Source organism: Bos indicus x Bos taurus, chromosome 11 (genome assembly GCF_003369695.1).
Source record: "Bos indicus x Bos taurus breed Angus x Brahman F1 hybrid chromosome 11, Bos_hybrid_MaternalHap_v2.0, whole genome shotgun sequence".
Classification (NCBI taxonomy): domain Eukaryota; kingdom Metazoa; phylum Chordata; class Mammalia; order Artiodactyla; family Bovidae; genus Bos; species Bos indicus x Bos taurus.
In genome coordinates, this window is record NC_040086.1 from 93025957 (window position 1) to 93053191 (window position 27235).

Here is a 27235-nt window from a genome sequence, read left to right on the forward strand (position 1 = left end):
TGCAAAAGCTTTTAAGTTTAATCAGTACTTTTTAACCACAAGGATACAATGGTGAACTGGGGAATACAGTGTTGAATAGCCAATAAGATCCCTGGAAGATGTCCTTGGAGAAGTAATACCCTGGCCTTCTCCTATGTCAATCAGGTCTCCTAATAGGAGAAATCATCTTGATCCAAAGCACATTGGGGAGAAAAAGATGCTATAGGAACCTATGCCATTGTATCTTAGGAAAGTGCCAAGATGCAGACTGTGGCGATCCTTTCCAATGATGCAGAGAATTTCATTTAAGGGCTTGAAACATTTTTAAAAAATTAGTTCTCAGTGTCCTTGAGTGTAGACTTCTTCTCACTCATCTTTTATATATCTTTTTCACTCTTTATCAGCAATCACTGAGAGACATCTGCAGATTACTTCCTGTGTTCACTTCTGGAAATAATTCTGATTGTAGGAAAGGTGGACAGTAGGAACCCAAGTCCAGGCACAGAATGACTGACTCAGCCTCAGGTAGTTCTGGCTGATAACCAGGATCTGATCCTGGGTGTGAGGGCTGATAGTTGATTTCTGATCTTATTCCACTACAGCTCAGTCTCCACCTTTATAATTGCTGAGCAGAGGGACAATTCCTTTCCGACAGGGGTCCTGCTTTGTTCTCTGGATCCTCTGTGCCAGTTTTCAGATTAGAATCCAGCTTCTGAAGCCCAGAACCTTGCTATCCAGTCCTCTCACTGTTATCTGCCAGCCTACTTACTCCATTTATATAGTTCTTATGCTCAGGTTACAATTTATGACTCAGCTCTGATCTACTGTCAATACACTCACCTGTTACTTCCATGATGACTTCCTAATTACCACTCACCTGAATGAAATAAATTAACCCAACCAAACAGGTGCTCTCTCCTGATGCCAGAAAGTGGTCTTCCCTCATGCCACACAACTCCAGAAACTGGTTCTGTCCCTGTACCATAAAGTTTCATCTCCTGGAGGGTTGTAGACTTTCCAATTTCATGGTACTCATAAAGTGATTGTTATTCAAACCCCCAAATGCATTTCACAAACTTTTTCCAAAGAGAGTGGAGCTAGGAAAACCATCTGTAGGATGTATATGTTTTCTTATGGAGAAGTTAAGGTATTCTGATATTTGTTTTGAGGAAACGAAAAAGAATTCCTGTCCAAAACAGAATAGCCTGAGGAGGTAAATTTCATACTTTCTGTCTTTATGGATTAAGGTAATGAAAGTTCAGGAGGTGACTTTGTGTTGTGTGTCAGTCAGTGGCAGAGACAAGATGGAAAGCCAGACATGTGTGACGCTAAAATCCATGTGCCTGTCAACTATACCAGCCACTCATCAGAATTCAGAACTGGAGATCCCAAGCCAGGACTCATGCCTAGCATTCCTTTAGATTTTCCACTTGGGGGACAGCAATGACAAGAGGAAACCAGAGCCACATCACTGAATTCCTCCTTCTGGGACTGAGCAGTGACCCCAAACAGCAGGTGTGGCTCTTTGCCAGCTTTCTGGTAATGTACCTGGTCAATGTGGGAGGCAACTCAGTCATCATTGCAGCCATCCAAGGGGATGTCCGCCTCCACACCCCCATGTACTTCTTCCTCTCCAACCTATCTTTTGTGGACATCTGCTTTACAAACGTCATTGTGCCAAGGATGCTGGCAAACATGCAGAGCAAGAGCAAGAAGGTCCCCTTCACCCAGTGCCTGATGCAGATGTATTTCTTTGTGGCCTGTGCAATCACTGACAGCTTCCTCCTGGCTGCCATGGCCTTGGACCGCTACGTGGCCATCTGCCACCCACTACGTTACACCACCACCATGAACCCCAGACGCTGCCTCCAGCTCGTGACAGTATCCTGGCTGGTGTCCCACCTCCACTCCCTCACCCACACCATCCTTATGGCCCACCTCTCCTTCTGTGGGCCCAACATCATCCACCACTTCTTCTGTGATGTCCAGCCTCTGCTGATGCTCTCCTGCTCTGACACCTCTCTCAATGAGCTCTTGGCCTTCACAGAGGGCTCCTTTGTGATCATGAGTCCCTTCATCTTCATTACTGTCTCTTATGTTTATATCACCCGTGCTGTTCTGAGAGTCCCGTCTGGGAGAGGCAGGTACAAGGTCTTCTCCACCTGTGGGTCCCACCTCACAGTTGTGGCATTATACTATGGGACTGCCATCTCAGTGTACATCCGCCCCTCATCCACCTACTCAGTGACAAAGGACCGGGTGGTCACTGTCATTTACACTGTGGTAATCCCCATGCTGAACCCTTTTATCTATAGCCTTAGGAACAGGGACATGAAGCAAGCCTTGAGAAAGCTGGCTAGGAGAAAAGAACAGAATAAGCATTGAAGACAGAATGGGAAGATAGCTGAAATTGCATAAATATCTCATCCCTCATCAAACTTCTTCCCATCTATTCATTTACTTATATTGGTATAGAGTTACGGTTTCCAGCTTTGTCCAGTGAGTTATAAGCTATTACTTCTGTGCCTGTTGATGTTTCCACCATTCTCTGAACACTTTCTTGCCTTCTATCACATCAAGATATTCCAGACTCATCTTGCACTTTCTCTGCTCCAGTCCTGAAATCATCCATTTCTCTAAAAGCCAGGTTTCCCAACATGGATGTCAGCTTCACTCTGGGAAGACTCTCATAGTGAAGCAGGGGATATATGGACCCCAGGCTGAGCCGCTGAAATCTATCCCTTGTGGACAAATACTCAAAGATAAAGATAATGGCGGGAGCAGTTCAGTTCCATTCAGTTGCTCAGTTGTGTCCAGCTCTTTGTGACCCCATGGACTGAAGCACACCAGGCTTCCTTGTCCATCACCAACTCCCAGGGCTTACTCAAACTCATGTCCATCAAGTCAGTGATGACATCCATACAACCATCTCATCTTCTGTCGTCCCCTTCTCCTGCCTTCAATCTTTCCCAGCATCAGGGGCTTTTCCAAGGACTCAGTTCCTCACATCAGGTGGCCAAAGTATTGGAGCTTCAGCATCAGTCCTTCCAATGAATATTCAGGACTGATCTCCTTTAGGATCGACTGGTTGGATCTCCTTGCAGTCCAAGGGACTCTCAGGAGTCTCAAGAGGAAGGAGAAGCTGAATCCTGCTTTGATAAGAAATAAAGAGACCACACATTTCTCATTCTTGAGGTCAAGGAGACCTTCCAAATTACACATGTGCAGAAAGGTTCCTCAGGGGTCAGAGAAGGGAGGGGACACCAGATAATAACGTTTTGTTAATGTCCCAGAAACCCTTGTGCTGGAACCATCTTGGCTAAAAGACGCATGTGCACACAGAAGAGGGCCTTGAGTCAGACCAAATATGGACTCAGAGCCAGATAAAGTAAGATGAATGGCCAGAGGAAATGTGAAGAACTGCCCCCATGTAAGTGATTTAAACCACCCCAAAGGCACAAAACTCTCCGATCCAATCTGTGTGTCTCTCCACAGCCACTTTTTCCTCCTAATAAACACTTTACTTGTTTCACTACTTTCCATCTCTTTGCTGAATTCCTTCCTCAATGCAGACAAAGAGCCAGAGCCCTAGTCCTATCTATTGATTCTGGTCCCTGGTGATATAGTGACTAAGATTCACCATCAAGGCCTTTCTGCTTCTCCCACTTCTTGATTATATGAAATAGGCTTCATTCAGCCTCCCTGACCTTCCCCGATTTCTAAGGAGAGGAAAGGAGGGGATGCAGAGACAAGGGAGGAATAGTCAAGAGAAATGATAGTGCAGCCTTGGGGCAAAGTCCTGGTTTCCCATAAAGGGGTATCCATAACAATTATTGCCAAATTCAGACTGAAATTGAAGAAAGTAGGGAAAACCACTAGACCATTCAGGCATGACCTAAATCAAATCCCTTATGATTATACAGTGGAAGTAAGAAATAGATTTAAGGGCCTAGATCTGATAGATAGAGTGCCTGATGAACTATGGAATGAGGTTCCTGACACTGTACAGGAGACAGGAATCAAGACCATCCCCATGGAAAAGAAATGCATAAAAAGCAAAATGGCTCTCTGGGGAGGCCTTACAAATAGCTGTGAAAAGAAGAGAAGCGAAAAGCAAAGGAGAAAAGGAAAGATATAAGCATCTGAATGCAGAGTTCCAAAGAATAGCAAGGAGAGAAAAGAAAGCCTGTCTTGGTGATCAATGCAAAGAAATAGAGTAAAATAACAGAATGGGAAAGATTAGAGATCTCTTCAAGAAAATTAGAGATACCAAGGGAATATTTCATGCAAAGATGGGCTCAGTAAAGGACAGAAATGGTATGGACCTAACAGAAGCAGAAGATATTAAGAAGAGGTGGCAGGAATACACAGAAAAACTGTACAAAAAAGATCTGCATGACCCAGAGAATCACGAGGGTGTGATCACTGACCTAGAGCCAGACATCCTGGAATGTGAAGTCAAGTGGGCCTTAGAAAGCATCACTACGAACAAAGCTAGTGGAGGTAACGGAATTCCAGTTGATCCTCATCGTTTGAAAGATGATGCTGTGAAAGTGCTGCACTCAATATGCCAGCAAATTTGGAAAACTCACCAGTGGCCACAGGACTGGAAAAGGTCAGTTTTCATTCCAATCCCAAAGAAAGGTGATGCCAAAGAATGCTCAAACTACCGCACAATTGCACTCATCTCACACACTAGTAAAGTGATGCTCAAAATTCTCCAAGCCAGGCTTCAGCAGTACATGAACTGTGAACTTCAGCTGTTCAAGCTGGTTTTAGAAAAGGTAGAGGAACCAGAGACGAAATTGCCAACATCAGCTGGAACATCGAAAAAGCAAGAGAGTTCCAGAAAAACATCTATTTCTGCTTTATTGACTATGCCAAAGCCTTTGACTGTGTGGATCACAATCAACTGTGGAAAATTCGGAAAGAGGTGGGAATACCAGACCACCTGACCTGCCTCTTGAGAAACCTATATGCAGATCAAGAAGCAACAGTTAGAACTGGACGTGGAACAACAGACTGGTTCCAAATAGGAAAAGGAATACATCAATGCTGTATATTGTCACCCTGCTTATTTAACTTCTATGCAGAGTACATCATGAGAAACGCTGGGCTGGAAGAAGCACAAGCTGGAATCAAGATTGCTGGGAGAAATATCAATAACCTCAGATATGCAGATGACACCACCATTATGGCAGAAAGTGAAGACGAACTAAAAAGCCTCTTGATGAAAGTGAAAGTGGAAAGTGAAAAAGTTGGCTTAAAGCTCAACATTCAGAAAACTAAGATCATGGCATCTGATCCCATTGGTTCATGGGAAATAGATGGTGAAACAGTGGAAACGGTGGCAGACTTCATTTTGGGGGGCTCCAAAATCACTGCAGATGGTGACTGCAGCCATGAAATTAAAAGACACTTACTCCTTGGAAAGAAAGTTATGACCAACCTAGATAACATATTCAAAAGCAGAGACATTACTTTGCCAACAAAGGTCCATCTAGTCAAGGCTATGGTTTTTCCAGTGGTCATGTATGGATGTGAGAGTTGGACTCTGAAGAAAGCTGAGTGCCGAAGAATTTATGCTTTTGAACTGTGGTGTTGGAGAAGACTCTTGAGAGTCCCCTGGAGTGTAAGGAGATATAACCAGTCCATCCTAAAGGAGACCAGTCCTGGTTGTTCATTGGAAGGACTGATGCTGAAGCTGAAACTCCAATATTTTGGCCACCTCATGCGAAGAGTTGACTCATTGGAAAAGACTCTGATGCTAGGAGGAATTGGGGGCAGGAGGAGAAGGGGACGACAGAGGATGAGATGGCTGGACGGCATCACCAGCTCAATGGACATGAGTTTGAGTAAACTCTAGGAGTTGGTGATGGACAGGGAGGCCTGGCGTGCTGCGATTCATGGGGTCACAAAGAGTTGGACATGACTGAGCGACTGAACTGAACTGAGAACAATATCTGAGCTCTTTTGCAGATACTGAAACCTCCACCAGGTAAGAGAAGTTAACAGTATGCTGCTCACAAGCACTTAGACCTCAGGCCAGTTGAAACCAGAAGGTTGATGACACTGTCATTTACCTCACTACCAACCAATCAGAAGAATTTCCGAGTTGATCACCTCCTCTTTGAATTGTCAGCTTAAAAACAATTGCAACCTAAAAGCTGAGAGTTATGTTTCATTCAGTGGACATTTTTAGGACTCCAAGCCTGGAAGACAGCATCTCAGGTAACCCTGAGAGCACTGCTCCAAGATGGCAAGTGGAGGAATCAGGTTATACAGAAGTTTGCATCAAAGGGAAGGTAGTCTGATCAAAAGAATATTGCTAATTCAGGAAAACCAGATATCTCAAGTTAAGGAATGTAGCACTTTCTATGTATGGGAAGATGCAAGAGTCTGGGCTCACTGAAATCATTCCTTACATATGCCTCTCAGATATCTGGGGCCAATATCCTGTTTTTCACACCCCCCTCCCCACAAGCTTCTCAGTGCTCACCATAGGAAATGGCTGCAGCCTGATATCTCCCAGATAACAGGTATTATTCTCCTTCCTGGGTGCTCACGGGGCTCAGAAATTCAAGTTTGGAGGACTGGAAGTGCTGATATCTGTGACAGCCTAGTTTATTGATGTGACAGGAAATACTCTATTTCTCAGAACCATTACTATAAAACTCCTCACTACCCCTTCCAGGTTGACACACAGTCCTGAGGGCCTTATCCCACTGTGACCCCTTTTGCCTGGCAAAGCAATAAAGCTATTCTTACCAATTTCACTCAAAATTCTGTCTCTGAGATATAGTTCAGTGTCGAGTACAGAGACCAGATTCTGCTTCAGAAAAGTGAAGTTGCTCAGTCACGTCTGACTCTTTGTGACCCCATGTGTAGCCTACCAGGCTTCTCTGTCCATGGGATTTTCCAGGCAAGAGTACTGGAGTGGGTTGCCATTTCCTTCTCCAGGGGATCTTCCCAACCCAGGGATCAAACCCGGGTCTCCCACATTGTAGGCAGACGCTTTACCCTCTGAGCCACCAGGGAAGCCACTGCTTCTTCTGGGAAACCTCTGCTTCAGAAGCAAGACATTAGTGTGAAAAGAGGAAAGGGCCAGAAATTAAGAAATATTGGTGGTCTCTGGGAACTGCAAAAGGCAAGGAAACAAATTCTCCTCAGAAGATTCCAGAAGGAATGCAGCCTTACTATTACTTTAAATTTAGACTTCTAACTTTCATAAGTATATAAGAGAATACATTTGTATCACTTTAAACCACTAATTTGTTAGAACAACATCAAGAAAGTAATAAAGTAGTCAAGAGCCTGAGCTCTGGCTAAAAAGCTCTGTGTTTGAATCTTAGCTCTACCATTGACCAGCACTTTGATCTAAGGAATGTCACTTCATGCCTCTGAACTTCAGTCTCTTCACAAGTAATATGGGTAAAATATGCAAATGAAATGATTGATTCAGGCAAGAGTCTTTCACCTAAAACTAAGATATAACCATTAAGTAGAAAGGTGTTAGGGGGAAAAAAATGGATAGTCACACAGTTTCAAATACCCACCATTGCTGCTGCTGCTGCTAAGTCGCTTCAGTCGTGTCCAACTCTGTGCAACCCCATAGACGGCAGCCCACCAGGCTCCCCGATCCCTGGGATTCTCCAGGCAAGAACACTGGAGTGGGTTGCCATTTCCTTCTCCAATGCACGAAAGTGAAAAGTGAAAGTGAAGTCGCTCAGTTGTGTCCTACTCTTAGCGACTCCATGGACTGTGGCCCACCAGGCTCCTCAGTCCATGGGATTTTCCAGGCAAGAGTACTGGAGTGGGTTGTCATTTCCTTCTATGATACCCACCATTGACTTCTTACTAATTAGAAAAGAGAAACTTTGCCTTTACAATGAAACATCTGCTGGTCAGTAACTTAACAAAGTAATCAAACTTTCTTGAACAATAGTGGACCTGACCCTCTTTCCCGACTGATGCGATGGAACCAGAGGTACACAATATCTCCCTTGTAATACTCTGATCAAATATTAAATATAAATCTAATCATGTGCAAACAAACAGATAATGTTAAACATTCAGCAAAGCAACTGACCTGCACTCTGCAATGTCAGGAAAAATGAATAAACCAAAAAAAGAAAATTAAGGGGGGAGATATTTTCCCATTATTAAAAGAGACAAAAGAAATATAACCATCAAATGCAACACATTTACCTTGATTGGGGACTAGATTGAAAAAATTGGACCACAGGTTGGATATCATGTAGGATCTGTGTTTATTTTCTCTTATACAATTATTATTCTGGGGTTTTGTGGAAGATGCCTGCTGAAGTATTTAAAGGAGAAGGGCATGTTGTCTTCAACTTACTTTCAGCTAGTTCACCAAAAAATAAATAGTAGAAATTTATAGAAAGGGATAAAACAAGTGTGGGAAAAAAGTTAACAATCTGTGGACCTATGTGAAGGATAGATAAGAGTTCATTGTTATCTTCTCTCCATTTTTATGTGAATTTGAAATTTTTCAACCTAAAACTTTGGAAGCAAAAATATAAGTTAGATCATGCTCTTCCACTGCTAAAACCTGTGCAATGACCCAAGGCTTCCTACTGCACTCAGAGAAATAGCCAAAGCCTTGTCATAGCCACCAGATCCTACATGATCTGGCCCCTAGCTTTCTGCCTTCACATATTGTTGTTTGCTCTCTAATGTACTCCTGCACAGAAACATTGATCTCTGGTATTCGTTAAATAAACATGGATTGCTCCCACCTCAGGACATTTGAATTGACCATTTTCACTGTCTGAAATGCTTTCCCTCAGACACTTGGGCATAGCTACACTTCTGTTTCTATCCATGTTCAGGCTTTAATGAAATGACACTCAAAACCCATGACCTTTTCATCTTGAGTACACAAATGGCCCATATTTCCCAGCTTTTCTTATAGTTAAGTGTGGCCATGTAACTGAGCTCTAGTCAAAAGAATGTGGATGGAAAGGATACACATCACTTTTCAGCCTGATCCATTCAAGTCTCCTCACCTGCAACCCTCTCTCTTAATAAAAATACTAGCTGAAGAGATGCCCCTGAGGAAATAGATGGGATGGAGCTGCAAGAAGGAGGAATCCTGGGACCCTGAAGGACTGCATGGAAGTCACATTCACATTGAACTTTGTGTCAACAAGAGGTAAACTTTTATTGTAGAAATAAAAAAATAAATAGGTGTAATTCCCTGATGGCTCTGTGGTAAAGAATTTGCCTGCCAATGCAGGAGATGCAGGTTTGATACTTGGGTCAGGAAGATCCCCTGGAGAAGGAAATGGAAACCCACTGCAGTATTCTTGCCTGGGAAATCCCATGGACAGAGAAGACTGGTGGGCTACATTTCCTGGGGTTGCAAAAGGGCTATACATGACTTAAACACAAAAATAAATAAATAAATAATAGGACATCCCTCAGTGTGCTATTGTAGAGACTGAAAGCAATGATGACTAGAAAGCAATCAGCACAAAACCTCAGAATGTACTCAATGCATATTATTTGTGGTAGTGAAAGATAGTGTATGAAATTATGAGAAAATAATATCTGATATGCATTAAAAGTGCCTCAATTGGTAATGTCTTAATTGTTAAGAATTATGCAAAGTTTGCCAAAGAGTACTAAGTTTCAGTTAACAAAGTGAACTCACTCAGTCGTATCTGACTCTTTGCGATCCTGTGGACTGTAGCCTACCAGTCTCCTCCGTCCATGGGATTCTCCAGGCAAGAATACTGGAGTGGGTTGCCATTTCCTTCTCCAGGGGATCTTCCTGACCCAGGGATCGAACCTGGGTCTCCTGCATTGCAGGCAGATGCTTTGCCCTCTGAGTCACCAGGGAAGCCCAAGTTTCAGTTATGTCAGCAAATAAATTACAGACATCTAATGTAGAACATGGTGACTAAAGTTAATGATACTGTCTTGTATACTTGAAATCTGCTAAGAAGGTAAATCTTAAGTGTTCTCACCACACACAAACACACACAGACACTAAAAGTAACTATATGAGGTGATGAATGTTAATTAGCTTGATTGTGGTGATCATTTCACAACCTACACATATATCACAACATCAAATAGTACAACTTAAACATACAGTTTGTATTTGTCAAGTATAACTCAACAAAGCTAAAAAAATATGCATCTTAGATCAGCCTCCCAAGGCAATAGAAATAAAAGCAAGAATAAACAAATGAGACCTAATCAAACTTAAAGCCTTCTCACAGAACGTGCTGTGTGCTAAGTCAGCTTCAGTCGTGTCTGACTATGTGACCCTATGGACTGTAGCCCACCAGGCTCCTCTGTCCATGGAAGTCTCCAGGCAAGAATACTGGAGTGGGCTGCCATTTCCTTCTCCAGGGGATCTTCCTGACCCAGGGATCAAACCAGCATCTCTTATGTCTCCTGCTTTGGCAGGCATATTCTTTACCACTAGCACCACCCAGGAGGCCCTCTCACAAAAATTAAGCCCTTGTCAGTCACATCTTTGGCATTTTCTCCAAGTTACTTTGGTATTTTCTCCCAGTTGCCATAAACAAAATGAAAGACAACCTATGGACTGGGAGAAAATGCCAATGATGTGATTGACAAGGGCTTAATTTCCAAAATATACAAACATTTCATACAACTCAACAATAATAACAACAACAACAACAAAACAACTCAATAAAAAAATGGGCAGAATTCCTAAATAGACCTTTCTTCAACGAAGACATATAGATGGCCAACACATATAGACACATGAAGATGCTCAATGTCACTAATTACTAGAGAAATGCAAATCAAAACTATAATGGGATACCACTTCACAACAGTGAGGGAGTCATCACAGACATTCTCAGGTGTAGTTTCTGCATGACAAAGTAGAGGAAGTGTGGAATTTAGGAGCAACACACTTGAATTTGAACTTAGCTGCAGTACTTCCAACCTATGTGACTTTGGGCAAATTATCTGGTGAGATTGAGTCTCATTTCCCTCATTTGTTAAAACAAGGGTACTGCACTTGAAGAGCTGTATATAAAATGCCACATAATTGTTCAATACGTGGTTATTACTATGTGAACATATTCTCATTCTTGAGCTTATGTAATTCTCCAGTCAATACTCTCTGGTACACAAGTACTAAAAAACCCATAAATAACGAACCTAAAATTCAGAGAGGCTAAGAGTTTGCCCCAAATCACAACTAATTGGCTGATGAAAGCTCAGGAATCTGCACTCTCAAGATCCTTTCCACAGTACCACACATCATTCCTCCATCCCAGGGATGGCCCCAGGTCCAAGCCTTCTCTAGTTGTCTACCTCCACACCCTTAAAATCATCATAATAATAAGCCATTAATTATCAAAGATTTGAAGAAACTTGTCACCCCAGAATCCTAAGTTTCCATAGTCTTTACTCTTCTCCCAAGCCTTCCTTCTTAATGAGCTCCCTGGGGGTGGTAGATTGCTAGATGGAATGCCTGTGTGTCTCCTTGGGGTGAAATCATGTAGAGGACAATCACCTCCTTTTGGGTCCCCACTCTTACTCATCATTGGAGTAAATCTTCAGAGGCCAGTGGTGGTAGCTAAGGAGGGGAGACAGCCTTGGGTCCCAGATGCCTGGGGCTACATTGAAAGATTACTTCTCTAAAGGGAGAGAGAGAGGTGTCTGAGATGACAACTACACTCACAACAATTCTCAGGGTCTAGTGAGTCCCATCAGCTCCCGCCTGAAGCCTGGAAATTTTCTTTCCTCACTTGATATGGGAGCTCTACTGACCTCCATACCTCTGTCTTCCTCCCCTAATCATCAAGGCCAATGAGACTGAAGAGAAAATGCCTGGACTCGTTAATGGCCACACCCAAGATCATCATCCCTTTTCTGAGTAAGTAGCCATTATATTGAACCTCATCATTATGCCTAAATCCTACAAATTCTTATGTATTAGAAACTGAGAGATCATCTTGCAAAACACCCTCTTTTTACAAGGACATAATACGAGGCTCAGCATGGCTGAGACCACAAACCAGGTCCAATGTTCTCCACACTTCTCTGTTTCTGCTTCCCCATTTATATAAACACAAGAAGGATTTGTTCTTGGTGGGTAAGACCCCAAGGAAAGAAGCTCTGTACTTAAGATGGGATAGATGTAACTGCCCTGATGCTGTCACATAGAACCCAGCTACTGTTGACCCAACCTAGCCCCTGGTTGTCCCCAAAACGAGGGCTACTGAGGAAGACTCCAGATGCTATGGCCTCTGAGCATCTTCAGAATAGCATGGGCCATAAGTTGACCCATGAGACTAGTAAGGGGATATTGAGCAGTGTTAGTCTTTCAGTCATGTCTGACTTTGTGACCCCATGAACTGTAGCCCACCAGGCTCCTCTGTCCATGGGATTCTCCAGGCAAGAATACTGGAGTGGGTTTCCATGCCCTTCTCCAGAGGATCTTCCTGACCCAAGGCTTGAACCCAGGATTAAGGTATTGGGTGAATCACTCCTTTCTGCCTACATAAAGCGAGTATGTTATTTTCAAATACGTCTTCCTAATATTTCTTGAAGTAATGCAGTGTGTAAAACACTAGATAGAAGAATTTCTCCAGTGAAAGAGGAAGAGACCTAGAGTCTCTCCCATTCAGAATTCCATTCAGCTTCTCAGCCCCTCCTGGTGTGGTCTCTGAGTCCCCCATGAAAGCACAGTTCAGAAACCTATGAACTGCATAACTTCTTAAGATCATTTTCATCATCAGCAACCTAAAATTTTACAAATATCCCCCAGAAATTTACAGTCTAAAAGGAAATACTTGGCCATCACATAGGGAGCTTCAGCCATGCCAACCAGTAGTTCAAAAAGGTGACTATAGACAGTGGAATGATGCCAAGTCCTACTGGGTAAGGTTTGGAAGAGACTGGGGAAAATTTCACCCAGAGAATAAGCCTGGGGACATGTTGCTATTTTCAAACATCAGAATGGTCATAGTGGTTCTTCTGAGCTCCGTGGTTGGCATGCAGTGAAAATGTGCTGAGTGAATTATGAATTGGTGAAGCAAACCATGAAGGAAAAGCATAACTAACATCACTAGCAAAGAGTAAAGTCAGCTAACAGAGGATGCTGGTACTGCCAGGCTTAGTAGAATCCTTGGCTCTGGCATTTCAATCCAAGACATAGATGTAATCCAGTTTTGTTTACAAAGGATCAAGGGACACAGTTTAGGAGGCTGTGGGCACTGTTTACCAGAAATGCTGCAGTTGGATAACCTGGCATCTGTGTTCCTGATGGGTTCATGCTCCAAGAAGTAGAAGGAAGAGAAGTCCCCTGAGTTCAAGTTAAGATTTGATACAGTATTCTTTTCCTATGATACAGTATTCATAGAGTTCAGATGCAAAGGAGTAAATTAACCACACACCTCAGTTCATATTGCCAACGCTGGGCCCCTTTCTTATTTTATTTGCTTCCTCAATCACACATGAATTTATATACCAACACCCCACTCCCCCTGCCCTCATCCATGGTGACATGCTTAATGTTTAACTCTGTGTATAGACAGACGTTCTGATTTGTTGCATTTTGAAATATTTTAAGCTATATCCTGTGATATTTTGATATACACTATGAAATGAGTATCACAGTGTTGCATTTTTAATGTATATAAACCATTTTGTGTTATAGATCTCATTTATTGTCTTACTTTTTAACTCTGATTATGTTTTCAAAATATACCAGTGTTGCTATCAATACTTCTCATCAGTTGCTTCTAAACAGCTGCATTGGGGACTTCCTTAGGGTACAGTGGTTAAGACTTCATCTTTCAGTGCAGGGGACACAGGTTTGATCCCTGATGGAGGAGCTAAGATCCCACATGCCCCGTGGCCTGGCCAATAAATAAAATTAAATAAATAAATAAACAGGTGCATTGTACCCCTCAGTACTCTTCTGTCACATTTGCCATCCCAGTGATGGACACCCAGATTGCCACGAGCTCCCCATGACCATGAATGAGTGTACAAGAATATCTTCATCCATAAGCTTTTATCTGCCTGGATGGAAATTTCTCCAGGATATCCATGTAGGAGCAGGATTACTTATCATGAAATGTTCTTGAAACTTTGGTATAATTTACCTTAAAACCATTTGGGACTGAGGTTTTTTGAGAGGAAAATGGTTTTGATTACCATTTCTATTTTTTCAATTAATTAATACCTTGTTTCCCTGGAAAGACCAATTTAGTCCTAGGTATGCACTCTGTTGTTCTTTCCTCACCTCCTTAGTACTTATCTGCCTTCCAATGACCACTTCAGTCTCCTCCCCCTAAACACACTAGCCCCCTTACCTTCTGCCTGGCTCCCTCTAGACTGCATCTACTATTTTTTGGCTGTACCCACTTTGGTACAGAATACTAGAAAGAAATATTAATAGTAGTATAAATAATATTTGCATAGAAACTTGTAGATTTCACTTAGTAATGTCTGACTCTTTGCAACCCCATGGACTATAGTTCACCAGGCTCTTCTGCCCATGGGACTTGAGTGTAGATCTCAAACACTTTTCAAATATGCCATTTTTTTTGGTAACAATATATTCTTTTTTATTATGGTAAGATATATGTAGCATAAAATGGCCATTTTAACCCTTTTTAAGTGTGCAGTTTAGTGGTATTCAATACATTCATAATGTTGTACAACCTCGCCACTATCAAATAAACCATCTTATTTGAACTGAATAATAAACTTCTAGAAATGATATTTTATTTTTCCCATTTTTCAGGTGAGAAAATAGATGGAAACATAGAAATATTCCCAGGGGAAGTAGCAAGTATCTGAACCAGAACCAATTCCCAAATCACCAAATTTTCCCATCGACTCTACTGATCCCTGGAGACTAGTCTCCAAGTTGCTAGTGTAAAACCCACAATCTTGCAAGGGGTGATCAGGGTGATGTATCTGGTTCAACCTGTCAGGATTCATTATGCAGCTACCATTAGCCAAGTCCTATGCAAGTCACTTAAAACAATGGGGAGTGCAACAGACTTGAACCCTGCCTTGGTAGTGCTTTCATCATAAAACTCTCCAGGTGGTGTCCCTGTCCTCGTGGTCCCTTTCAATTTGGACCAAGCACTAAGTATCTCAGAGAGAAAGGAAATGCTTCAGAAAACAATGCTACTGTATGCACCTACGTGTTAGTGTACTAAAGGAGAAACTAAAAGTCTGAGTTCTCCTAAGCAGGGCAGGGACTTTTATTCAAGATCACTAAGCGTCAAAAATGTATCATTAGTACTTCTGTTTGCTTTTGACCCTTCAAAAGGATCAGAAAGATTCTGAGAACACAAGGCATACAGGATGTGCCATGCATGCATACTAAATCGCCTCAGTCGTGTCCGACTCTTTGTGACCCCATGGACTGTAGCCGGTCAGGCTCCTCTGGCTATGGGGATTCTCCAGGCAAGAATACTGGAGTGGGTTGCCATGCCCTACTTCAGGGGATTTTCCCAAACCAAGGATCAAACCCACGCCTTTTACCTGCCTTGACAGGCGGGTTTCTTACCACTAGCACCGCCTGGGAAGCCCACAGGATGTGGACTTCCTCTAACTCAAAATCTGCATCTCTAACTCTGTCCTCTCTTTTCTGGGAGTATTTGACCACCACTTGTAGGCTTTCCTTTCTGCTGTTTTCTCTGAAAATAATCCTGTCCCTAGAAAGGGTGGACACAGGGAGTGTGTGTTCTGTAACTCAGTGGTCCCAGTATCGACCCTGATGGCTGCTGGCTGCTTCATACTCTATGTCCCAATCAGTTCTGGTCTTGCTCCCTTTTAACTGAGTTCCAACTTGGTAGATAGACAACTAGGGCATCAGTTCCTGCCAGACTGGAGCCTTGGCTCAGTGTCCCCTGTTCTTGCCTTTGGGGGACAGAAATGACCTATTCCTGAGGCTCAGCATCTTCCTAATAAGGTCACTGCTTTTTGCCAGAATGCTGCATCTTCTCACATTTCCGTGGCCCACACTACCACCCTATGGATGCTTCTTGCCTATAAGAGCACTTGCCTCTTAGTTCCTCTATTTCTTCTTTGATGTCCATCCACCTGCATAAATCACCAAATTTAATGTTGGTTAAATAGGCTCCCTCTGCCAGAAACATTTCTCCAATTTGCCATTCACCCTGACAGATCCCCACGCTGATGGAACTGAGTGTCCATCACCAGAATCATCTGGCCAGGAGGCAGCTGAAGATTAGCATACTGATTAATAACTGAGGCCAGACACAGCAAAACGATATCTTAGATACAGCTTTGGAAATCAAGCAAACTTATCCTTTCTGAACACTTTTTTTTAGACCTTTACCATTTAACCAAAGGAGATGGATATTACAAGTTTTATCTTTTGGACAAGGAACAGGAATTGCAGCATCCTGTTCAAGATGAGTCAGACACAAAGTTGGAATTGAAATCAAGGTATGCGAAGACCAACCATATGAAGTTATATCATAGAATATATGATGGTCTACATGAATAATTCCCTTCATGGGTTGCACAAGCTGGAATAAATTATGCAATATCTCCTCTAGCAGACTGAAGACCCCAAGCCACACAACACACACCTAATAGTCCTTTATATTTTTTATTTGCAGGAGATCAGTGATGAGGGGAAACCAGAGCCACATCACTGAATTCCTCCTTCTGGGACTGACCAGTGACCCCAAACAGCAGGTGTGGCTCTTTGCCAGCTTCCTGGCCATGTATGTGGGAGGCAACTCAGTCATCATTGCAGCCGTCCGGGGGGATGCCCACCTCCACACCGCCATGTACTTCTTCCTCTCCAACTTGTCCCTGGTAGACATCTGCTTTACAACTGTCATCGTGCCACAAATGTTACTGAACATGCTGACTCAGAGAAAGGCCATCCTCTTCGCCCAGTGTCTGGCCCAGATGTATTTTTTTGTGGCCTTTGGGATCACTGACAGCTTCCTCCTGGCTGCCATGGCCTTGGACCGCTATGTGGCCATCTGCCACCCACTACGTTACACCACCACCATGAACCCCAGATGCTGCCTCCAGCTCGTGACAGCATCCTGGCTGGTATCCCACCTCCACTCCCTCACCCACACCATCCTTATGGCCCGCCTCTCCTTCTGTGGGCCCAACGTCATCCACCACTTCTTCTGTGATGTCCAGCCTCTGCTGATGCTCTCCTGCTCTGACACCTCTCTCAATGAGCTCTTGGCCTTCACAGAGGGCTCCTTTGTGATCATGAGTCCCTTCATCTTCATTACTGTCTCTTATGTTTATATCACCCGTGCTGTTCTGAGAGTCCCGTCTGGGAGAGGCAGGTACAAGGTCTTCTCCACCTGTGGGTCCCACCTCACGGTTGTGGCACTATTCTATGGAACTGTAATATCTGTGTACATCCGCCCCTCATCCACCTACTCAGTGATGAAGGACCGTGTGATCACTGTCATCTGTACAGTAGTTATCCCCATGCTGAACCCTTTTATCTATAGCCTTAGGAACAAAGACATGAAACAGGCTATGAAAAAACTGATGAGGAAGACCAACTAGCATAACTTCTAGAGGTACACCTCAGCATTCATTCATTCAATGTGAACTTATGAAACAGGGACTTCCCTGGTGGTCCAGTGGCCAAGACTCTGAACTCCCAAAGCAGGGGACCCAGGTTCGATCCCTGGTCAGAGAACTAGACCCCACATGCCACAACTAAGACCTGGTGCAGCCAAATATAAATAAATAAATACTTTTTAAAAAAGAATTGTGAAACACATGCTCTGTGCTAGGAATTGTATTCAGTTGCAAAATGGCAAAATATGAAAATATTGCAAGGATAAATCAATGGTAGCTCCTGTATTCAAAATTAATCACAGCTCAGTAAGGGAAAGGAGACACCTGCAATACGAGGTTATTATACTTTTGGTAAAAACAAGTAAGACATGAGTATTGATGACTTACTGCACTACACACACAGTTTCCTTCTTTTTCTTTCATAGTCTAAGGCTCTTGTGTGACACATACATGACCAGGACTGCAGTACGTGTCCTGATGGAAAGCAAGGAGAAACTTCCTGAGTCAGGTGTTTTAAATGTTAGTTACACATGTCAACTCACAAATCTTCCCTTATCTCTTTGAAACAGTCCCTCAGAGCTACCTAAGAGGATGCCTCCCAGGCTTAAGTTCTCAGTATCCTAGCTAGTGGTGAAGAATCCACCTGCCAATACAGGAGATGCAAGAGATGCGGGTCAACCCCTAGGTCAGGAAAATCTCCTGGAGAAGGAAATGGCAACCCACTCCAGGATCTTGTCCAGAAAATTCCACAGGCAGAGGAGCCTGGGGGGTTACAGTCCACAGGGTCGCAAAGAATAGGACACAACTGAGCAACTGAACGCACACATACACATTTCTGCCCAATTAAACATAATTCTCAACTTTCGGGTTGTGCTTCTTCCTTTTTCCAGTAAACAGCACAAGCCATGCTTATACAGGCTTCTCCTAGCCAATGATTAAGCATGCAGGGGTACCAAGGCAGGCTTATCTCCAGAGATTTACAGGACTCTTCTGCTGGATAATTTTGATTCTGGGACACCCTCCCCACCACTCAACCCTGCATTGGCCTAGTCAAAACTTTCTTGGCGTTTTGCTGCAGTCTGACTCTTCCTATCCCATCCTTTTTTCTTTTTTTTTTTTTTAATTTAATTTAATTTTATTTTTAAACTTTACATAATTGTATTAGTTTTACCAAATATCAAAATGAATCCGCCACAGGTATACATGTGTTCCCCATCCTGAACCCTCCTCCCTCCTCCCTCCCCTACCATCCCTCTGGGTCGTCCCAGTGCACTAGCCCCAAGCATCCAGTATCGTGCATCGAACCTGGACTGGCATCTCGTTTCTTACATGATATTTTACATGTTTCAATGTCATTCTCCCAAATCTTCCCACCCACTCCCTCTCCCACAGAGTCCATAAGACTGTTCTATACATCAGTGTCTCTTTTGCTGTCTCGTACACAGGGTTATTGTTACCATCTTTCTAAATTCCATATATATGCGTTAGTATACTGTATTTATGTTTTTCCTTCTGGCTTACTTCACTCTGTATAATAGGCTCCAGTTTCATCCACCTCATTAGAACTGATTCAAATGTATTCTTTTTAATGGCTGAGTAATACTCCATTGTGTATATGTACCACAGCTTTCTTATCCATTCATCTGCTGATGGACATCTAGGTTGCTTCCATGTCCTGGCTATTATAAACAGTGCTGCAATGAACATTGGGGTACACACGTCTCTTTCCCTTCTGGTTTCCTCAGTGTGTATGCCCAGCAGTGGGATTGCTGGATCATAAGGCAGTTCTATTTCCAGTTTTTTAAGGAATCTCCACACTGTTCTCCATAGTGGCTGTACTAGTTTGCATTCCCACCAACAGTGTAAGAGGGTTCCCTTTTCTCCACACCCTCTCCAGCATTTATTATTTGTAGACTTTTGGATCACAGCCATTCTGACTGGTGTGAAATGGTACCTCATAGTGGTTTTGATTTGCATTTCTCTGATAATGAGTGATGTTGAGCATCTTTTCATGTGTTTGTTAGCCATCTGTATGTCTTCTTTGGAGAAATGTCTATTTAGTTCTTTGGCCCATTTTTTGATTGGGTTGTTTATTTTTCTGGAGTTGAGCTGTAGGAGTTGCTTGTATATTTTTGAGATTAGTTGTTTGTCAGTTGCTTCATTTGCTATTATTTTCTCCCATTCTGAAGGCTGTCTTTTCACCTTGCTAATAGTTTCCTTTGATGTGCAGAAGCTTTTAAGGTTAATTAGGTCCCATTTGTTTATTTTTGATTTTATTTCCAATATTCTGGGAGGTAGGTCATATTTTTTTCTTCTCTCCTTTCTTCCACAGGTCTCAAGGCTTGAAAGCTCTCTCTGATTTCTCCTGCCACCTCCTCAACAAATATCTCGCACACCATATCGTACCTTGGCATCTGCTTCTCAGAAGACCCAAACTAAGGCATTAACCAATACCTTGCAAACAATTCTACTTGTTGGTAGATACCCTATGGAAAGTTGAACAGGCACACCAGGAGATTGTACAAGAATTCATGAGTGCAGACATTCCAAATGGAATAAATTGATGTTCTGACCTCATTTATTGTGCTTTTCCTGTCTCACCTATGAAACAATCTAACAACTTAATACAAAAGGAGGAAAATTCCAGTTCTCTAGTCTTTTCTGCTAAAATAATAAAGGTTAGGCTGTCACTAAAATATCAGTAGTAGAACAAAGGAATGATAGATGATTGTTATCGTGGAGTTGTTCTCTTTAGAGGATGGTGGTCTGAAAGTTTCCCTGCAGAAATGTTTTTAAGAAAAAGTGAACAATGGAAAATGTCATTTTTTTCTCATTTTTTAATGATAAAAAGAGGAGTTCTACTTGAGATGAAGAATCTTTGGGCGGGAAATGCTAAAACCTGTAACAAACTCAAATGTCCATTAAGATTAGAATGGAGGGATTCCCTGGTGTCCACTGGTTAAGACTCCATGCTCCCACTGCAGGAGGCACATGTTTGATCCCTGGTCTGGTAACTAAGATTCCACATGTCTCATGGTGCAGCCAAAAAAAAAAAAAATGATCAGAATGGATAATACAGTACAATCACACAATATAATTAGAGTCCACATTCCCTTAGCTGCAGTCCTAAAATTCAACTGAATCACTTTGCTGTACAGCAGAATTTAACACAACATTATAAATCAACTGTACTTCAATTTTTAAAAAAATGACCTATAGCTACAAGCACTAATATAAATGAGAAAGTACTAATATAAACAGTTCAGAAAGAAAGAAGTGAAAGAAGCAAAATGATTCCAGTCATGCGAAAGACAAAAATAGGGAAACAATACACAATTCATGCATATGTGCAGAGTTGCAGCTGTGTGTGTGTGTGTTTGTGTGTGTACGCTCAGTACCGTCTGACTCTTTGCCATCCCATGGACTGTAGCCCACCAAGCTCCTCTGTCCCTGGAATTTTCCAGTCAAGGACACTGGACCAGGTTGCCATTTTCTACTGTAGCATAGCAAAACTGTAAGAAAACTATTCCTATATAGTTTATAAACTCTTTTTCATATATGATGTATTTCACAATTTAAAAAATATAAAGAAAATCCTGTATACAGAAGTGTCTCTATTATTTAGCAGATTTTTACAAATGAGCTTCATCTCCACCCTTTGAGTCACAGGGAACAACTGTTCTATGTATTGAATGGTAGAAATTTGAAGACTATGATTGTGTGGCCCACACTTCATCAAATCTCTTCAGTTTCATTTGTTACTGTTTATTTTCTGGGAAACGATAGGTGTTCTTTATAAGGATTTGGGTTACAGCGTGTGAACTCCACGGTAGGTTAGGGTTCAGGGTGAGGCAGTCCTCTCCCTCCTGTGCCAGGGGAAGGGCATCAGGTAGAGTGCTATCCAGACTCCCAGGCCTGGTCAGTCTGACACTGCCAAGACTCAGGTCTCCAGGGCCCCAAGGGGACAGCTGAGAGGCTGGACTTTTGCCCCATCTTGTCTCTAACTAAGAGATCAGGGAGTGAGTCCCAGGAGATACTCCATATGAAAAGCCCACAGCTCCGCCTAGCCCCTGTGCCTGAGGACAGACTGCTCCAGCCCTGGGTCTTTAGTCTGTGCTGCTGTTACAGGGAAGGAAGAAAACTGAGGTTCTAGCCAGTCCTCTTTAGGAGAAGACAGGTAGGCAAACCAAACAAGTGAGGCAGACGAAACGCCTGATGATGGTGATGAGATCTGAGGATGGTCGCAATTTCCAGGTAAGACCTGAGTGGTAGAGGTGGGAGACATTGGTCAACACAAACACACACACACACACACACACACACATTTCCTCCCCTATTCCTTATTGCCCCTTCCTTGCTGCTGCTGCTAAGTCGCTTCAGTCATGTCCAATTCTGTGCAACCCCATAGACGGCAGCCCACCAGGCTCCCCCATCCCTGGGATTCTCCAGGCAAAAACACTGGAGTGGGTTGCCATTTTCTTCTCCAATGCATAAAAGTGAAAAGTGAAAGTGAAGTCGCTCAGTCGTGTCCGACTCCTAGCCACCTCATAGACTGCAGCCTACCAGGCTCCTCCGTCCATGGGATTTTCCAGGCAAGAGTACTGGAGTGGGGTGCAATTGCCTTCTCCAGCCCCTTCCTTACTCTCAGCCAAATACTTCCCTGGTGGTTCAGATGATAAAAAATCTGCCTGCAATGCGGGAGACCTGGGTTTGATCCCTGGGTTGGGAAGATCCCCTGGACAAGGGAACAGCTACCCACTCCAGTATTCTGGCCTGGAGAATTCCATGGACAGAGGAGCTGGCAGGATACAGTCCATAGGGTTGCAAAGAGTCAGAGCAACTTTCACTCAAATACAATCTGGCTCTCTTATCCATCATGAGGAGGGTCTTGATTCAATATTCATGACCCTCTACAGAGTCTAGCCTGAAGTCACTGTAGATTAGTGGTCCCCAAGCCCCTGGCAGAGGCCAAGACATTGTAGATGTAATAACAGTGCTCAGGATCCCTACATGATGCTGGACAATTCACTCACAGCTCACTCTACCCTGAGTGACTTTCAGAATCATTCTTTGCCACCACCCAAAGACAGTAACAATCCCCACACCCACTGATAGTTCAGGAAGCCTTAGTCCATCTTCTTAACTTCAGTCCCGGAATGACGTGAAGTAGGCTTATTTAGGCTCATTTCACACCTGGGGTTCTTATAAGTTACATGTTTTCCACCAAGATGGTACAGCTGGGACTCAAACCTGGGTCTGCACATGTCACAGTGGATGCTTTGTTATGACTCCTAGGTCAGACCATTGCCACCCGAGGTGATGATGACACTGTTGGCAGTAGCATGTACAATTCCATATATGAAACCTTACAGGTTTCAAAGCCCAACTTCTCACAGACCATGACCAAGTTCAACTTGCCCAGGACTGAAGGAGTTTCCTGGAAGTGGGATGTTTCATTTTGAAAGCAGGGAAGTCCTGGACAAACACAGAGGACTAGTTGGTTGCCCCAGAAAGCATCCTCCTTTTGTTAACTCCATCAAGAGGAAACAATATCAGAGGAAGCTATATTTGAGGATCATTTGATATGAACCATTGTTCTAGCTCAGTGCAATCCTTATCTAATTCAGTCCTGACCACAGTATTGTTAATTATCCTCCTTGAGCAGATACAGAAATTGAGGCCAGAAAGACTGAGAAAACATGTTCAAGATTACAGTTCACAAGGGGGCTGGTGGAAAATAAAGGTGTGTCAGACCCAGAAGGGATAACCACATCAAAGAGCAAGACATTGGCCTGGCTGCCACTGCCTGTTTGCGTGCTCATCTTCCCACACCATCCAAATGCGGGAACTGCATTTGGTAGTTTCCACTGCCTATGTGGTATTTTAATACCATATGTAGTATTTAATACCACTGCATATGTGGTATTTTATATCACAGGTTCTGAGAAAACCTTTAAGTGATCCTAGGGTTTTGATATTCTCAACAGTCCTGTATGGTCGGTTTATGTCCATATCTTATAGATGAAGAAAATGAGACTGACAGATAGTAAATCATTCCCAAAAATATAAGATTCAGTGAGGGTTTACAGTGGGGAGGCATGTCCTCTAATATTTTCTGGTGTATCAGGACACCAGGCTCCATTTTATCTACTACTGATTCTAGCAATATTAGTAACTATTATCACAGTTTATTGAAGACCTATTCTGTGCTACTGCTTTGAATATGTCATCTCATTGATGAGCTACAATAAGTATACAAAGTATGCACATAATTTACAGATGAGGAAATTGAAGCAAAAAGAAAATAGGATGTGGAGTTTGCAAAGGATTACACAGCCAGAAAAGAAGTCCATCCAGTCCATAGGACATCAAAGCCAACATTCCTAAGGACTGAAGATGTTGACAATGCTGATGATGATAACTCTTGTTTGTCAAATACCTTTGAGCTTATAAAGTAATTTCATCCACTTTAGCTTATTTGATGGATCTTCAAAAGGAAAAGAGGATATTCCCATCATATGAAGAATATCTAAGTGACAGTTATGATCTTTCTATATAATTAGTATCCCTTCTCTACTCCTCAACAAAACACAGATACAAGACACAGAGAGAGAGAGAGAGAGAACTATCCTTAAGAATTTTCTAGTGACTCAGAGGTTAAAGCATCTGCTCCAAGGCCGGAGACCCAGGTTCGATCCCTGGGTCGGGAAGATCCCCTGGAGAAGGAAATGGCAACCCACTCCAGTACTCTTGCCTGGAGAATCCCATGGACAGAGGAGCTTGGTGTGCTACAGTCCATGGGGTTGCAAAGACTCGGACACAACTGAGCGACTTCACTTTCACTTTCGTGATATCTTACTCAAATTTCACAAGCCTGTGAAACTGATAGCTTTCCTATTTGAAATAGGCATGGACTAAGACTTGGGAATTTTCTTTTTTTATTTTATTTTATTTTTTAACTTTACAATATTGTATTGGTTTTGCCATATATCAAAATGAATCTGCCACAGGTATACACGTGTTCCCCATCTTGAAACCCCCTCCCTCCTCCCTCCCCATACCATCCCTCTGGGGCATCCCAGTACACCAGCCCCAAGCATCCAGTATCCTGCATCGAACCTGGACTGGTGATTCATTTCATATATGATATTATACATGTTTCATTGCCATTCTCCCAAATCATCCCACCCTCTCCTTCTCCCACAGAGTCCAAAAGACTATTCTATACATCAGTGTCTCTTTTGCTGTCTCATATACAGGGTTATTGTTGCCATCTTTCTAAATTCCATATATATGTATTAGTATACTGTATTGATGTTTTTCTTTCTGGCTTACTTCACTCTGTATAATAGGCTTCAGTTTCATCCGCCTCATTAGAACTGATTCAAATGTATTCTTTTTAATGGCTGAATAATATGCCATTGTGTATATGTACCACAGCTTTCTTATCCATTCAACTGCTGATGGACATCTAGGTTGCTTCCATGTCCTGGCTATTATAAATGGTGCTTCGATGAACATTGGGGTACATGTTTCTCTTTCCCTTCTGGTTTCCTCAGTGTGTATGCCCAGCAGTGGGATTGCTGGATCATAGGGCAGTTCTATTTCCAGTATTTTAAGGAATCTCCACACTATTCTCCATAGTGGCTGTACAAGTTTGCATTCCCACCAACAGTGTAAGAGGGTTCCCTTTTCTCCACACCCTCTCCAGCATTTATTGCTTGTAGACTTTTGGATCTCAGCCATTCTGACTGGCAATTTTCTTCCCAGCTAATCTCCTGTTCAACCCTCAACCAGAAAGTCTACAGGACAACCTAGAATACAACTAAAATGCAGAATCTCCCAACAAGTCTCCCAATCACTGTGCTTAGTTCTCACATCTGTACATGTTTACATGCCCACCAGCAAGAGACACCTATACACCTCTGTGACCTTTGAAAAAAACACAGAAAACAGACAAAGGCTTTGAATGATATAAGTTTTTGAAGCAATATTTTCCTTGCATTTTTCTCCTTTAAATGAGCATTACAAATGAAACCAGCATCTCTGACTTCCTGCTCCTGGGCTTCTCTCAGAACCCAGAGCAGCAGACTCTCCTGTCCAGGCTCTTCCTAGCCATGTACCTGGTCACCGTGCTGGGGAACCTGCTCATCATCCTGGCCATCAGCTCTGACCCCCGCCTCCACACCCCCAGGTACTTCTTCCTCACCAACCTGTCCTTCACTGACACCTGCTTCTCCTGCACCATCATCGCCAAGGTGCTGCTCAACATCCACACACAGCACTACACCATCTCCCACACTGGGTGCCTCGTGCAGATGTTCTTCTTCATGGAATTGACTCTGCTGGATGACTTCCTGCTGGCTGTGATGGCCTATGACCGCTACGTGGCCATCTGCCTTCCTCTCCACTACACCACCATCATGGGGCCCCAGCGCTGCCTGCTGCTGCTCGCTGCATCCTGGCTCAGCTCCCACCTCCTGGCCTTCTCCCTCTGTCTCCTCATGTCTCAGTTCTCCTTCTGCGCCTCCCATGCCATCCCACACTTCTTCTGTGATGTACCCCCACTCCTCAAACTTGCCTGCTCAGACACTCACATCTTTCAGGTCACCATGCTAACTGAAGCTGTTCTTTCGGGTCTGATTCCTCTCACCTGTGTCTTAGTGTCATATGCCCACATCGTTTACACTGTCCTCAGGATCCCATCTCCTGGGGGGAAACACAAAGTCTTCTCTACCTGTGGCTCTCATCTAACAGTGGTCACTGTCTTCTATGGGACACTCTTTCTGGTGTATTTCCAGCCCTCAGCCTCCTACTCAGCAGACACTGGGATGGCAGCACCTGTGGTGTACACGATGGTCACCCCCATGCTGAACCCCTTTATCTACAGCCTGAGGAACAGACACATGAAGGCAGCTTTGTGGAAATTCTTCAGCTGGGGAAAATATTCTACACAGTAAAAAGCCCTGTCCCAGATTAGAAGCTCAGGCTCTGTGACGTGTTTATTCCTGGAGTCTTCATTTGCAAAAGTTTGACAAAATCAGATTCAAGGCAGGATGGTGCTCAGCATCACAAGCAGATTTTAAAGATGGAGAATGCCTGACTTGGTGGGACTGGAATACCATCAACTAACCAAGGAGAGAGCTAAAGCCTGCAAGAGAAGTAACCAGCAATCTCTGCAAGGTGACTTGATTCCTGGATATAGGTGACCAAGCAGATTCAAACCACAGATTCAAATATCAAAAGATGACATCAGACAGAATACAGGTTCTTGGAGGAAGCTAACCTGTCCATTCAACTACAAGAAATGTTGACAATATCTAGAAGGGTCAAGTGTCTGAGTTTCAGGGTTCATTTCCGAACCCATCTTTGGAAACACCTCAAAGGGATTTAGCTACACAGGCAGAAAGCTGAACCAAAAGACATACTATTTGCTGGGAATAAGCAAGCGAAACTAATTCTAGAAGAAACCTGGCACTGGTAGGTGGGGGCTGGTCCAAAATCATACACCTGGGATAAGAACTGGCCTGTGACCATGAGTGATAATGAATTACTGGAGTACATTCATAACTTTTTGACTTTTTAAGCTGTGGCTTAGTTCATTTTTCTGTAAAAAAAAAAAAAAAAAAAACCACTCAGAGGAAATTTGTAAAACATACAAATAGGAAAAAGAAGAAAA

General features: G+C 43.0%; 3 protein-coding genes across 3 annotated transcripts; all 3 read left to right on the forward strand.

The window, feature by feature from the left end:
* The first annotated feature begins 1422 nt into the window (after positions 1-1422).
* Positions 1423-2364, forward strand: LOC113900877 (olfactory receptor 1L4-like). Its single transcript, XM_027554492.1, has one exon. It carries the CDS (start codon positions 1423-1425, stop codon positions 2362-2364), a length of 942 nt encoding a protein of 313 aa, XP_027410293.1.
* A 14256-nt stretch (positions 2365-16620) lies between these two features.
* On the forward strand, positions 16621-17538 carry LOC113900878 (olfactory receptor 1L6-like). The gene has a single exon (XM_027554493.1). The coding sequence runs from the start codon at positions 16621-16623 to the stop codon at positions 17536-17538; it is 918 nt and encodes a 305-aa protein (XP_027410294.1).
* An 8036-nt stretch (positions 17539-25574) lies between these two features.
* On the forward strand, positions 25575-26516 carry LOC113900798 (olfactory receptor 1361-like). Its single transcript, XM_027554438.1, has one exon. It carries the CDS (start codon positions 25575-25577, stop codon positions 26514-26516), a length of 942 nt encoding a protein of 313 aa, XP_027410239.1.
* Positions 26517-27235: the final 719 nt, after the last annotated feature.

Coding starts and splice junctions, on each gene's coding strand:
- LOC113900877 (XM_027554492.1), top strand. CDS start 1,423: ATGACAAGAGGAAACCAGAGCCACATCACTGAATTCCTCCTTCTGGGA.
- LOC113900878 (XM_027554493.1), top strand. CDS start 16,621: ATGAGGGGAAACCAGAGCCACATCACTGAATTCCTCCTTCTGGGACTG.
- LOC113900798 (XM_027554438.1), top strand. CDS start 25,575: ATGAGCATTACAAATGAAACCAGCATCTCTGACTTCCTGCTCCTGGGC.